Source organism: Triticum aestivum, chromosome 1A, assembly GCF_018294505.1.
Source record: "Triticum aestivum cultivar Chinese Spring chromosome 1A, IWGSC CS RefSeq v2.1, whole genome shotgun sequence".
Lineage (NCBI taxonomy): Eukaryota > Viridiplantae > Streptophyta > Magnoliopsida > Poales > Poaceae > Triticum > Triticum aestivum.
The window spans coordinates 385,934,990-385,949,620 of record NC_057794.1 but is presented as its reverse complement, the minus strand read 5'-3'; the positions used below and the strand labels follow the sequence as shown (position 1 = coordinate 385,949,620).

At 47.2% G+C, this 14,631-nt stretch overlaps 1 protein-coding gene across 1 annotated transcript; it reads left to right on the top strand.

Annotated features, from left to right (window-relative positions):
• Positions 1–812: 812 nt before the first annotated feature.
• LOC123052238 (uncharacterized) lies at positions 813–7,757 on the top strand. The gene is made up of 3 exons (XM_044475366.1): positions 813–1,355; positions 6,674–6,753; positions 7,275–7,757. Exons 1-2 carry the CDS (start codon positions 953–955, stop codon positions 6,751–6,753), a joined length of 483 nt encoding a protein of 160 aa, XP_044331301.1. The 5' UTR covers positions 813–952; the 3' UTR covers positions 7,275–7,757.
• Positions 7,758–14,631: the final 6,874 nt, after the last annotated feature.

Below are 14,631 nucleotides of genomic sequence, written 5' to 3'. Positions count from 1 at the left end.
AGTTTTGATGTAGGTAAATTCTTAGGGAGTCTATCCAGAATCATATAATCTGTGGGATCAGTACCGATTTCTTACATTATCATCATTCAGTTTCGAGTCCACTAAATGACAACTAATTTTGTTCTGAAATATGTCATATGATTATAATAAATTAGAGTCAGAATTCAAATAGTAATACAACATAGAATAAATATAATGTTAAGATATTATAAAACCTTCAGGCCAACTTCAACGCTAGACCCCATCCTGTCCGTCCGCATCTTTTGAGGACAAACGGACACATGCAACGTCCCAACATGCGCAAGCATCCCCATTTTTTGTCCCGGACGCGTTCGTTCTACTCCATTCGCAGACTGGGCACGGTCAGGGCTCTACAGGCGCGGGACGTGGCCGGAGCAAGGCGAGGAGGTTGCGGGCGGGCCGGTGCTCTGGCGAGGCGCGACAGGGCGACGGCGTGCGCTGCGGGCGGCAGGGTGGCGCAGCTGCGGGCTCTGCGGGGCACAACAACGGTGCTTCTGCGGACGGCGCGACATGGCCACTGGCGACGACGGTGCGACTACGAGCGGCGAGGCGCGGCTCCGTGTGCTACATGAGTTGTGGGCCCAAGCTGTCTGTTTGGAATGCGTCCTGCGTTGGGTGCCTGGTCGGCGCAAACACAAATTCGGACGAACATGACCTTATTGCCATCTCAAACGGACAAAATTCAGACAAAACGGATGTCCGTTTGAGGTTGTGCGTTGGAGTTGGCCTCGAGATCAACCATTGATATATGACCGAACCAGATTTGTAAACACTTGCCATAAAAAAAAAAAGAAATCGGACAACCGGAGCAAACACTCAACTCCCTCACTACACAGGTGGATAAGCTCCTCTCTCCCTCACAGAACATGTCCGCCCCTCTTCCACTACATCCCCATTGGCGACGAGACAAACACCCACCCCTGCCTGGTCCATGGCGGCCGCCCTTCCCCTGCCGCTGATCTATGTCCCCTCCCCCACCCCCCTGCCGCTGCGCCGGTCCATGGCGGTCTCTTCACGCAGCCCGGATCTGCCGCCTACGGCTTCCACCTCGCTTCCCTTTTCCCCATCGCTCTCCAGCCCCGCGACGAACGCGTTCGCGGCCACCAGCCTAGTCTGCAGCCACGGCTCCGCTCCAGCCGCCATGGATGAGTTTTGCCTCCAACGGGTCGTCGGCACCGACCACCGGGCAGCCTTGGAGGGATCCGGCAGAGGCTCCCCACCTCTACTACGGCTGGAGGAGGCCATCGATGCCCCCTACTTCACGCCGTCCCAGCAACAACGAGCGCCGCCGCGTCCGTTCATGGGTACCCCCTGCTCAGCGTACTTTGTAGACGGTGAGGAATCCGAGATCCCCATTAGGATATGTATATGTGACTGCTTTTTGTCTAAATCTTGCGTGAACTGAACATAGTTGTGTGCATACTGAACTTTGACTGAAATAATTGCTTGAGAGAATTAGCTATCATCAAATTGTCTACTTTGTTAAATTTAATGTGTTTGTTCAAAGTCTGCTATTGTAGGTTGACATGATGGATGAGTAGTCTGCTGATGATATCATCTACTCTCATTTGGTTGAGAGCGGCCAAGCTGCGGGACGTCGAGACTACAACTGGTATGTCAGTTAATAAGTCTAATTCTATTATGCATTTTACCAATGAAGAGATTGTTCATAATGCAAACCAAATAGGAGTGTCTCTTGGTAACGATGATCTAGAGATCTCTAAATCGGTTAATGAGATGCTAGACTTGGAAGCTGAACGTGCGTTAGAATTGATTCGTAACATAGCTGCAGTAAAACCGATGAATGAGTCGGAGATTGACAAGCTAGGGGTTAGGGTTCTTGATAGCTTGTGTGCTGATCTTGATCCTGCGGTCCAGGTGACGGAGGAGGAGGATGAGTATACCTCTCCGGTAACCACAAACCTAGAGGTGGTGCCTGTGGCCGTAGAGCCTCTTTCCGAGCGTGTTGAATCTATTGATGGTGGGGTTAAGCCTAAGAGGACCTGGAAACGTAAGGTTTATCTGGTGTCGGCTGTGCGTAGAAGTGCTAGGATCCGTACCTCCAAAAAATTTCATGATGAATTATGAAAGGCATTTTTTGGAACAGCAGAGGTCTTAAAGACTTGGCTAAAAGACGTTTTCTAGCAGAAGCTTCTATTGAACATCACTTAGACTTTATTGCTTTGTCCGAAACTGGACGAGGTAATTTTTTAGCACAGTTTCTTAGCACCTTAGCAGGGGGGTAGACTTTGATTGGCATTGTCTCCCACCTCGAGGAAGATCCGGTGGGGTTCTACTCGGGGTTAAGTGCGATACATTGGAGGTTCGGAGTGTAGTGATGGGTGAATTTGCGGTTAAGTTTAGGGTAAGAACGAAAGCTGATGGTTTTGATTGGGCTTTGGTGGCAGTCTATGGGGCTGCGCAACCCGAACTTAAACCAGATTTCCTGGCGGACTTAGTCCGAGTTTGCGGGAATGAGCAACTACCTGTCTTAGTGGGAGGTGACTTTAACATTATTCGAAGAAAGGAAGAAAAGAATAATGACAACTTTGACGGCAGATGGTCCTTTATGTTCAATACTATCATAGAGAGCTTGGACCTCAGAGAGATAGAGCTTTCGGGTAGGAAATTCACTTGGGCAAACTCATTACCGGTTCCGATGTTTGAGAAGTTGGACCGTGTTCTGGCAAGTGTTGAGTGGGAACAGAAGTTTCCTCTGGTAACGGTGCAGGCGTTGACACGAGGTATCTCGGATCACACACCGCTATTAGTGGACTCAGGGGCCCCAACTCATTTGGGTAATAAGAATATTTTCTCTTTCGAACTTGCTTGGTTTGAAAGAGAAGGATTTATCGATCTGTTGGCTAGAGAGTGGGCTAAAGACTCGGGGGGAAGGTCACCCATGGAGCGGTGGCAATGCAAGATTCTTCATCTGCGAAGGTTCCTTCGTGGATGGGCTAAGCATACGAACGGAATTTATAAGGCGGAGAAGGAAAGGCTCCTTATGATGATTCACACCCTAGAGTTAAAAGCTGAAACCTCTCTTTTAGATACCAGAGAGTTGGAGTCTAAATTGGAGGCCGAGCTAAGGCTGAAAGAGCTTCTCCGTGAGGAGGAATTGAAGTGGGCTCTCAGAGCTAAGGTTCGCAAGGTTGTCCAAGGTGAGGATAATACCCAATTCTTTCATATGATTGCTAACGGAAAGCATCGTAAGAAGAGAATTTTTCAATTAGAACAAGATGAAGGAACGATAGTTGGTCAGGAAAACCTGAAAGTTTACATTACCAACTACTATAAGCAGTTATTTGGACCTCCGGAACGGAGTTTTGTGTCTTTGGATGAGTCAAGAGTTGAGGATGTTCCCCAACTTCAGACGGAAGAGAATGAGATTTTGACTGCCCCTTTCACGGAGAAGGAGGTGTATGAGGCCATTGCACAAATGAATAATAATAAAGCGCCAGGACCAGATGGGTTTCCGGCGGAGTTCTACAAAAAGTGCTGGTATTTCATTAAACATGACCTGTTGCTCATGTTTCATGAATTGTTTAATGGTCAACTTCATTTATTCAAGCTTAATTTTGGAACAATAACTCTTCTTCCTAAGAAGACAGAGGCTATTCGCATTGAGCAGTTCAGACCCATTTGTTTGCTTAATGTAAGTTTCAAAATTTTCACTAAGGTTGGGACGAACCGACTCACGCAGATAGCGCATACGGTGGTGCAACCGTCCCAGACTGCTTTCATGCCGGATAGAAATATCCTTGAAGGGGTGGTCGTCTTGCATGAAACGCTCCATGAAATTCACTCAAAAAACTTGATGGGGTGGTTTTTAAAGTGGATTTCGAAAAAGCATACGATAAAGTCAAATGGCCTTTCCTTCATCAGGCGTTGTGTATGAAAGGATTCGACAAGGCATGGCGCGACCAAATTGATTCCTTTACGCAAAAAGGGAGTGTAGGGATTAAAGTGAATGACGATATAGGTCACTATTTCCAGACACATAAAGGCCTAAGACAGGGGGATCCAATGTCACCGATCTTATTTAACATAGTAGCTGATATGCTATCTATTTTAATAGGCCGGGCCAAGGAGGCGGGGCAGGTTTCGGGCTTGGTTCCGCACCTAGTTGATGGAGGTATATCCATTTTGCAGTATGCTGATGATACGATCATCTTTATGGAGCATGACTTGGTGAAAGCTAGGAATATGAAGCTTGTGTTGTGCTTATTTGAACAATTGTCTGGACTCAAGATTAACTTCCACAAGAGCGAATTGTTTTGCTTTGGAAGAGCTACTGAGGACCAGGTGGCGTATAAGCAATTGTTCGGATGCGAGTTGGGTTCACTACCGTTTACTTACTTGGGCATTCCCATTCATCATCGTAAGCTTACGAACAAGGAGTGGAAGTGTATTGAGGATCGTTTTGAAAAGAAACTAAGCTGTTGGAAAGGGAAGCTCATGTCATATGGAGGTCGATTAATTTTGATTAATTCGGTTCTCACAAGTATGCCTATGTTTCTTCTATCCTTCTTTGAGATCCCGGTGGGGGTTAGGAAGAGATTAGACTTTTATCGATCCCGGTTTTTTTGGCAAAACGATGAGTTGAAACGTAAGTATAGGCTTGCCAAATGGGACATCATCTGTAGGCCCAAGGACCAAGGCGGTCTAGGCATTGAAAATCTAGAGATCAAGAATAGATGTCTCCTTAGCAAGTGGCTTTTTAAACTTTCATCCGAGACAGAGGCTACTTGGGCACAAATTCTGCGTAATAAGTATCTTCAGTCAAAAACTTTAGCTCAGGTGACGGTGCGCCCAACTGATTCACCGTTTTGGAAAGGGTTGATGAGAGTCAAGCCCCTCTTCTTTAACAGGATAAAAATCTTAGTTGGTGATGGAGCTACTACGAGGTTCTGGGAGGATACGTGGCTAGGAGAAACACCTCTGGCACGTCAATATCCCACACTGTATAACATTGTTCAACGTCGAGAAGTATACGTTGCAAATGTCTTACAGTCAACGCCTCTCAATATTAGCTTCCGGAGGACACTAGTGGGTGAACGATGGGAGGCATGGCTTCATCTTGTACGACGGCTGATGGATGTCCAACTGTCTCAGGATCCAGATAGGTTGTTTTGGAAATTGACAAAGGACAGTAGGTTCTCGGTTAAATCCATGTATCTGGATGTCATTAATACTAGTGTCATTCCTTGCTCCAGACATGTCTGGAAAGTTAAGGTACCTTTGCGAATTAAAGTGTTTATGTGGTTTGTGCATAAAAAAGTAATTTTGACAAAGGATAATCTGGCAAAACGCAATTGGGTGGGTTCTGCTAGATGTAGTTTCTGCGATTGTAATGAAACTATCAGGCACCTCTTTCTGGATTGTCCACTGGCTAAGCTTCTTTGGCGTTCGATTCATATTGCCTTCAATATTATTCCACCTACTTCTATCAATATGTTGTTTGGAACATGGCTTGATGGGGTAGACTTGGTTTTAGCAAGACTCATTCGTGTTGGCGCGTGTGCCTTGTTATGGGCAGTATGGAACTGCAGAAATGATTTGGTTTTTAACAGAGCAACGAACTTTCATTTTTTGCAGGTTATCTTCAGGGCCACAACGTTGATCCGTATGTGGTCGCCACTCACTCCGATGGAGGACATGGGGCATTTGGCTACTGCGTCTACCCGATGGGAGATGGTAGCTCGGGTTATTTTCAACCGGTTTGGATGGCGGTCATATAATAGGATAGGCATGTAGTGCTCCTATTTTTTGCCAGCCGGTTGTGGCTTTATGTTTACGCTCGTCTGAGCGGCTTGTCGTCTTTTTTACTTTAAACCTGCTGAAGACTTTGTGACACTCTCTATTTTAATATTATGAGCCGTATGCATCTTATTGATGCAGAGGCTGGGGTTGCACCCCTTTTCAAAAAAAAAAAATTTGGTACTACACAATTCTTAATTGCGGACACTTCCTTTGTAATATGATTAATGGGGACATACAAAAAACATAGGTAGGAAGGTGTACCCATATGTCTCCACTTATTAGATATTAGTTCCATGTGAAGCGATGCAAATTGGAATACATTTTCTAGTACTTTCAGCTATTGCATGAATAAATGACAAAGCAACAAAGCATTAGCATCACAAGCAAAAAACAACATAAATCGTCTTATCAAAAGATGAGGCAGTGGGGCTAATAACTAACCATAGCAGTGAGGTCTTCGCGATTAATTCCCGTGCCTGATGAGTGTTGCTATTTACCTGATGAGTGTTTTTGTAGTTAAAAACAGCATAACAATTGCAACTTACTGTTTGTTATCTCGGAGCTGCACTGAGCATTCTTACATCGTTCGGCGTGTAATACTGTATAATTTCCTAAACACCATCAAGTTTCCAGAAAGCTCATTGTTAGATGCATTGGATAATGTGACTAGTGCAACATATGCACGAAAGGGCTCTTAAGGCCCTTTTCTTCATCTATTTAGATAACAGAGGTCCTGGTCTTCTAGGATTTACACTTGTTTCAGTCATAAACCTGTTGTTGCCTTTTTAGTGTGCTGAAAATCATGACTTTATTGTTTGGATCATTTGAACGCTGCCTTGTTTCAGTTACCACCATATTTTCCTGAGAGACGTTATTCTGTCCTTTTCAGATGTTCTACAAGCAGTCTTGCCCGGGAAGAAAATGCACATCACGGGGAACTTGAGAGTGGAGAAGAAAAACCCAATCTAGGTATTTCACTTCCTTGACCAAAACCCTCCAAGAACTATCAACAAGAGAATGACTGTGTCCTTAATAGATCATTTACATGCTAAGTTTGACTATGTCCTGAATAGGTTCATTTACATGCCAAGTGGACACAGATTCATCATCCATAGAGCCTGAATGTTAAAACAAAATACTATATTGTTAAAACAAATGAGTTGGTTTCATATTCTTGGACTGGGACTTTCTTCTTCTCTCTCTTGGACTGGGTTACAAATAGATCATACAGGGTTTTATTCATTCAGTCATACATATTCGGATATAAAACAACATGATGGAGGGCTCCAGTTTGATGCATCGTTAAAATTCATGCTGAAGTCACAGGAGGTAGATCTATTATGGTTTGCCCAAAAATTATGCATTGATCAGCACACTGTTGTAAATATGCAAAACAGTGAACAACATTGTTATAAAGATGCAAATTTGACAGGGATTAGGGAAGCAATGAAGTACACACATATTTGCTAAATAGAATTTCCCTTGTGCAGGTAGGTGCATTGGCTGAGGACTTGGTTGGCACCGACGTCGTCGGCTGCGGAAGGCAGCGATGGCCAACACTCGCTGGACGGCGATGGCGCAACAGTGGCTTGGCGGTGCCGACGTCTCACTGCAATGTGCGTTTGAACTTCGACATCGAAGAAAGACATCAAGATTAACTAGGATGGAACTGGCCACATACTGCGCACAAGAGGATAGTCTGCATCTGCGTTGGCTAGAAGCTCGTCGGCGCGGGCGTCGTCCGCTGCGCATGGCGGCGATGGTGCAGGACAGGCTGGGCGGCTGCGACGTACGTCCGGGCGGGCAAAGGCAGGAAGATCGAGTTGATTCCCGTAAGTTTAGCCGTTTGTTGTGAGGCAGACGTATCAATTGCCGTAATTGTGGCTGTTTTTCTGTAATTGATTGGCTTGAATTTTTTTTGCGGGGAGGTAGAACTGTTCGATCGATGGCAGAGTTTTGTCCGCTATTCTAAACTAGTATAACGCCCGTGCGTTGCCACGGTCTCTTCAAAATTTATAATCAATATTTTTCATTTATCATCCCCTCATATTGGGTGATTATGGGGTGCTCTGATTAGAAACACAACAATCAAATATTAGGAAATTTCACCGAATGAACAACAGCGAATAATACGATATCTATCAAACGAATAAAATGAGGTCATATATTTGGTCCGTCATGCACTTCTGTTGAAAAGTGCCTATCCCTTTTAGAATCAACCCACTGTTTGCTCGCACGCAAAAAAAATACATCTCTAAAGTGGGGAACCGATCGGTGCCAAAAAGAACTCAAACTCCTATCCAATCTCAACTTCGTGCTCTTCCACTTCCATTGATAAAGATGGGACGTCAAGGGTTTCATCATGATGACCTCGAGCAGCCGCCGACATCCCTCCCCACATCTACCCCTACCCCCTGCTGCCGCTTGCACTGTCCTTGCTCCTCGAGGGAGCTAGGGACATAATGTTCTCTAGGATGGGCATGACCAGATCCACGAGGAGGCCACATTCTTCCATGGGAACCCAACCAAGCACACCACCCTCCGCAACCATCCAATCCCAGCCTAACAAAGTCAAGACCCGCCATCGATCCACAAATCAGGCTCGCCGCATCCAGGTTCACTGCAAGTCTGCGACGAGTCTGTAGTCGACATCTTGACTTTGGCTATCCCCACGGAAGAATCATCGGATCCTGCTTACTTTTACCATCACTTCGTCTCTTCCCAAGGCAGCGACACCACCCAGCCAATCACCACCACCGCTTGCGGCTTGCCTACATAAAATCATATGAGAAATCCCCACGGCGGTGCTGTAAGATCACCTTGGCGACCTCGACAGTGACCGACTGGTCTAAGATATAAGCTAGCCGCTCTTTGTAGAAACCAATAGAAGTAGGCATGTGACTCAGATTTGTTCTTTGGTGTGCATGCGTTTCTTGCTGCCCACCAGCTCTTGTCTACAACTCGCCTATATCTGTACCAGCTCTTGGTCTACAACTCGCCTATCTCCATGCTCGAGAATCTGGAGTGTAGTAGTTAAAAAAAAGACCAACTTTATACTCATTTGATAATTCAACGTGCATGGGCATGCACCGGATGGAATTCACGCTCTATGTAAAATCTGGAGTGTAATGACCGTGGTTGATGAATGAAAGTCTTATTTCCGCAAAAAAAGAAGTTAAAGGTGAATATATTCCTCATGTGTAGAGTACAAACAGAGCATATAGTGATTGAGGTGAATACATGCCAGTACTAAAATCTTCTAATTTCTTTTGATTGAATCCAAGTTGTCTCTTTTCTTTCGATTCAGCAAAGCTAGTTCGAATAAATAGGATTGTCTATATCTTAACTCCTTTGCCAATTAAGCTTCAAAATTGCAGTCTGATTCAGAAACAATCGAACGATTGTGTCGTTAACTCCAGGAGATTCTCGTTAGATCTTAGGAACGCTGCAAGCCATCATATCATATAAGAATAAGATCGACAATTGATATGGACAGATCTTACTACAATCATATTACTACTACTCGCACACTGATATGGACAGATCATACAAGATCGAAGGTACGTAAGACAAGGTCCTCTAGATTACGAAAAACTGTTTGCTTCGCCTCATGTGAGACGGACCCCGAGCTATTCTTCAATGGCGCACCGCGCGCACATATTTGGCGGCGAAGTAACTCGTTATCCTAAGGACGTCCCCGTCAAGCCCGTCGACAGCGTCACCCTTTTCCATCTCCCCGGCTGGACCTCGCCGAGTTTCCACCGTCGACGGCCTGCCGCCGCCGCATTCTGCTGCACGAAGGAGATCAACGACGGTTTAGACGTGCACGGGTGCAGCAGAGCAGATCGACCGACGGATCGGTTGACAACACGTACCGTCGCAGGCCGCGTGGCCGTGGTGGGGGGCGGCGGCGCTCGAGGTGCCCTGCGCCTCGCATTCGCAGGGCGAGACGGCGCTCGTGGCGCTGGTGCCGATCTCCTCCTCCGGACGAACGAGGAGCCAGCCGTCCAAGCTGGGCGAGGGAGCCAACGGCGGCCTGCAGCGCTGCCGGCTCGACTCCTTGCAGTAGGCGATCGCGCTCGCGACGGCCTCCTCCCTCGCCCGGGCGGTGCCGTCCTCGCCGGCGGCGACCCTCCCGTCCGGCTTCGTCGCCCGGCCCTTCCGTCTCCCGCGCCCGTCTGACCGCTCGTCCGCAGCACCGGCGCGCTGCAGATTTCTGGCGAACCTGTGCAGGCACCGCCTTAGCGCGTGGCCCTTCCGTGCGGCCGTGTCACCGCCCTCCCTCACCGGTGAGCGCGCGCTGTTCGACGAGCTGCTTCGGGCGCCGAGCAAGGAGGAGGAGGTGGACGACCTCGACGCCGGGGAGGAGCCCGGGTCGGAGGCCACCTTAGCGTCGCCAGGGCCGAACGCCGGCGACGAGGAGCTGCCCTGCTCAACGCTCGAAGCGCCGTCCGTGGTCGCTGCCGTCGCCACGGCCGGCGCCATCGCCGCCCACACGGCGCACGGGAACATCCACGCCATGACGACCTGGAAGAAATGCATGGTGATCAGGAGCACTGGGGTTTGCTTGCAGGCCCTTGTGCACGTAGTACGTCCTTGTATATATATACACGTCGCGATTGCGATCGCGTTCGCCTCCGACTCCGGCGGTGGTTGCAGGGGGGGCACGGCGGCGTCTGCGGGCGCGTGATTTCCGAAATCCGAGATGCCACAGCGAGATTGCCAAAATCCTGTGGCTAATCTATGGAATACTCCGGTGGTTCCTTCCATATACGGAGGGAGTACTAATTACTGCACGGTTTAATTACTCGATCGCTGATTTATCGGATGAGCTAGTAATGCGGACGGATCGCTGATTTATTACCATATTCGATATTTCCTGAGTTATGGCCTTACCATACCTGGATTGATTTATTACTATACGTGGATTAATTATGATTTATTACTATATGATTTATTACTATACGTGGATAGCCTTACCATACCTAGTGGTAATTTAAATTTATTACCATATTCGATATTTCCCGAGTTATGGCCTTACCATACCTGGATTGGTAGCCTTTGGGGTAATTTAAATTTATTACCATATTCGATATTTCCCGATTTTTGGCCTTACCATACCTGGATTGATAGCCTTTGGGGTAATTTAAATTTATTACCATATTCAAAATTTCCTGAGTTATGACCTTACCATACCTGGATTGATTTATTACTATACGTGGATTAATTATGATTTATTACTATATGATTTATTACTATACGTGGATAGCTTTACCATACCTGGTGGTAATTTAAATTTATTACCATATTTGATATTTCCCGAGTTATGGCCTTACCATATCTGGATTGATAGCCTTTGGGGTAATTTAAATTTATTACCATATAATTGCCATATTCAAAATTTCTTGAGTTATGACCTTACCATACCTGGATTGATAATTAATATACGTGGATTAATTATGATTGATTACCATAAATACGTTGGGTATTGCCGGTCAGACGAGAAAAGAGAAAAACCAGTGGGAGGGGCTGGTGGGAGGTGGGACGAAGAAAAACCGGTTGAAAATAAACCGGTTGAAAGTGGGGGGACTATTCAACCAATTCGTCCATTAGGAGTAGAGATTGCTAAACGCACACAGGTGGGGCCTGACTTTAATCTGGACGGTTAGATGCCTAATCTTGGGGTGGTAGTTTGTCTTGTTTTTCCCTGTGTACGTTTACCTGGGTGGGCATAGTGAAGAATATGTTTGCTTGTTTAATAGTACTCCCTCCGTCCGGGTTTATTAGGCCTCTCAGCATCACAAGCATGTCCCTTTTTATAAGGCCTTGCTTTGGAAAGGTGCATGCATGCAACCATTTCATTGGTTGTATTGAAAGCCATTGTTGTTGGTGCCATGGCTGGGAAATTAATTCACTTCATGCATATTTCTTCATTGGCTGCATGCATGTGAGAGAGTGCATTGGGAGTGGAATGGAAGAATTAATGTGAGCAATTTACTATGTGTCTTGGTCTAAGAGAAGTTGTCTTTAGGCCTAATAAACCCGGACGGAGGGAGTAATAAGTAAATAAGTAATAAGTAAGTAGAGATAAGTAGAGAAGAGATTGATTGGCTTGAATTTTTTTTGCGGGGAGGTAGAACTGTTCAATCGATGGCAGAGTTTTGTCCGCTATTCTAAATTTGTCCGCTATTCTAAATTGCTAAACGCACACGGGTGGGGCCTGACTTTAATCTGGACGGTTAGATGCCTAATCTTGGGGTGGTAGTTTGTCTTGTTTTTCCCTGTGTATGTTTACCTGGGTGGGCATAATGAAAAATATGTTTGCTTGTTTAATAGTAGTAGAGATAAAGATCAGCGAACGATCAAAGATCAAAACTCTTTCCTTCTAATCAACACTTTCCTTCTAATCAGCGAACACCAATCAACGAAGGAAATGACAAAATATCAATACTTTCCGTCTAATATAACACTTTCCTTCTAATCAAACTCTCCGTATACAACTCTCCACATGCGCCAGTCTTTCCTTTCGGTCGCTGCGATTTTCTGGCCGCGGCATTTGGGTGTCTCGCTGATTTGGTGTGTGGATTTGTTGGTGGTGTGCCAGGACGGCTGGGGATTTGGATGCCAGCGATGTTTTTCACGAAGGGCCTGGACCAGGTCGCGCTCAAGTTGGTGTGGAAGGTGAGCAGGCAGCGACGGCCTCATGACACCGCCGGAGAAGTTCAGGAGCGGTCACGTGCTACGCGCGTCGGTGCCGCTGCGCGCCACATACGGGAGCACCTCCACAGCCTCCGACGTGGACAAGTCCTCGAACGCCGAGGAGGTCGAGCTCTGCAGCTGCGGCAGTTACTCCGTCGTAGGCCTCGCCCCGCCGCCGCATGGCCGTGCCCCGTACCGGTACGGCAACATGCCCGCCGCCGCCACGGATCGCCACAGGCGACGCAGACGCCGCCAACCAGTGCAGAGCGTGGTCGCGTTCCCCGCGGGCTATACGGACGATCGCTTCGCGTGAGGTCGCCTTTCATGGCTGCCACCAGCGTCGGCGGGAATGACTCTCCGATGACACCCGAGGACTCCATAGTGGTTTGTACCTCTTTTATGATTGACGAACTCACCGCTGTTCAGCTTCCCTACTAGCTATCTCTTACTGTTCAATGTTTTCAGTATCGTCTAGGCTGGGAAAGGTCAAGAGGGTAACCAAGGAGACAAATGTACATGTCAAGATCAACTTGGACGGCACTGGTCACTAGTAGAAAAGGAGTTTTAAAACCGGTTTGTAAGGGCCTTTAGTGCCGGTTATGGAACCGGCACTAAAGTGTGGGCACTAAAGGCCCCTCCTTTTAGTACCGGTTCGGCACGAACCGGCGCTAAAGTGCCACCACATGACGTGAGCTCACGCCCTGGTATGGAGGACCTTTAGTACCGGTTGGTGGGTGTTACCAACCGGTACTAAAGGTTTTTTTTTTGATTTTTTTTTGAAAATTTTGGAATTTTTTTTGATTTTTTATTTTTCTGAATTATTTGATGATTTAGTCTCTAATCACCTCTCTTAACTACTCAAGTGTGGATCACTCATTCCAAATCATCTAACTTCCCGACCGGTCACCCATCCCTTGTTGGGGAACGTAGCAGAAATTCAAAATTTTCCTACGTGTCACCAAGATCTATCTATGGAGAAACCAGCAACGAGGGAAGGGGAGTGCATCTACATACCCTTATAGATCGCTAAGCGGAAGCGTTCAAGTGAACGGGGTTGATGGAGTCGTACTCGTCGTGATTCAAATCACCGATGATCCTAGTGCCGAACGGACAGCACCTCCGTGTTCAACACACGTACAGCCCGGTGACGTCTCCCACGCCTTGATCCAGCAAGGAGAGAGGGATAGGTTGAGGAAGACTCCATCCAGCAGCAGCACAACGGTGTGGCGGTGATGGAGGAGCGTGGCAATCCTGCAGGGCTTCGCCAAGCACTACTCAGGAGGAGGTGGAGTTGGAGAGGGGGAGGGCTGCGCCAGAACTTCGTGTTGAAGCTCCCATGCGCCTCCCCACTATATATAGGGGTGGAGGGGCTGGTTTCTTGCCCTCCAAGTCCATTGGGGCGTTGGCCAAGGTGGGAGGAAAGAAATCCCATCATTTCCTTCCCCACCGATTGCTATCCCCCCTTTTTTAGGGATCTTGATCTTATCCCTTCGGGATATGATCTTATTCCTTCTAAGGGGGGATCTTGTAGCGCCTTGACCAGGGGTGTGGGGCCTTGCCCCCACTACCCACGTTCATGTGGGCCCCCCCATGCAGGTGGGCCCCACTCCGGAACCTTCTAGAACCTTCCCGGTACAATACCGAAAAATCCCGAACATTTTCCGGTGGCCAAAATAGGACTTACCATATATAAATCTTTACCTTCGGACCATTCCGGAACTCCTCGTGACGTCCGGGATCTCATCCGGGACTCCGAACAACATTCGGTAACCACATACAAACTTCCTTTATAACCCTAGCGTCATCGAACCTTAAGTGTGTAGACCCTACGGGTTCGGGAGACATGTAGACATGACCGAGACGTTCTCCGGCCAATAACCAACAGCGGGATCTGGATACCCATGTTGGCTCCCACATGTTCCACGATGATCTCATCGGATGAACCACGATGTCAAGGACTTAATCGATCCCGTATACAATTCCCTTTGTCTAGCGGTATTTTACTTGCCCGAGATTCGATCGTCGGTATACCGATACCTTGTTCAATCTCGTTACCGGCAAGTCTCTTTACTCGTTCCGTAACACATCATCCCGTGATCAACCCCTTGGTCACATTGTGCACATTATGATGATGTCCTACCGAGTGGG

What these genes read in the sequence shown, in the direction of transcription:
- LOC123052238 (XM_044475366.1), top strand. Translation starts at nt 953, where the DNA reads ATGGCGGCCGCCCTTCCCCTGCCGCTGATCTATGTCCCCTCCCCCACC. An exon ending in CTCAGCGTACTTTGTAGACG is followed by an intron (nt 1,356 to 6,673) that starts GTGAGGAATCCG and finishes TGTCCTTTTCAG; the next exon opens with ATGTTCTACAAGCAGTCTTG.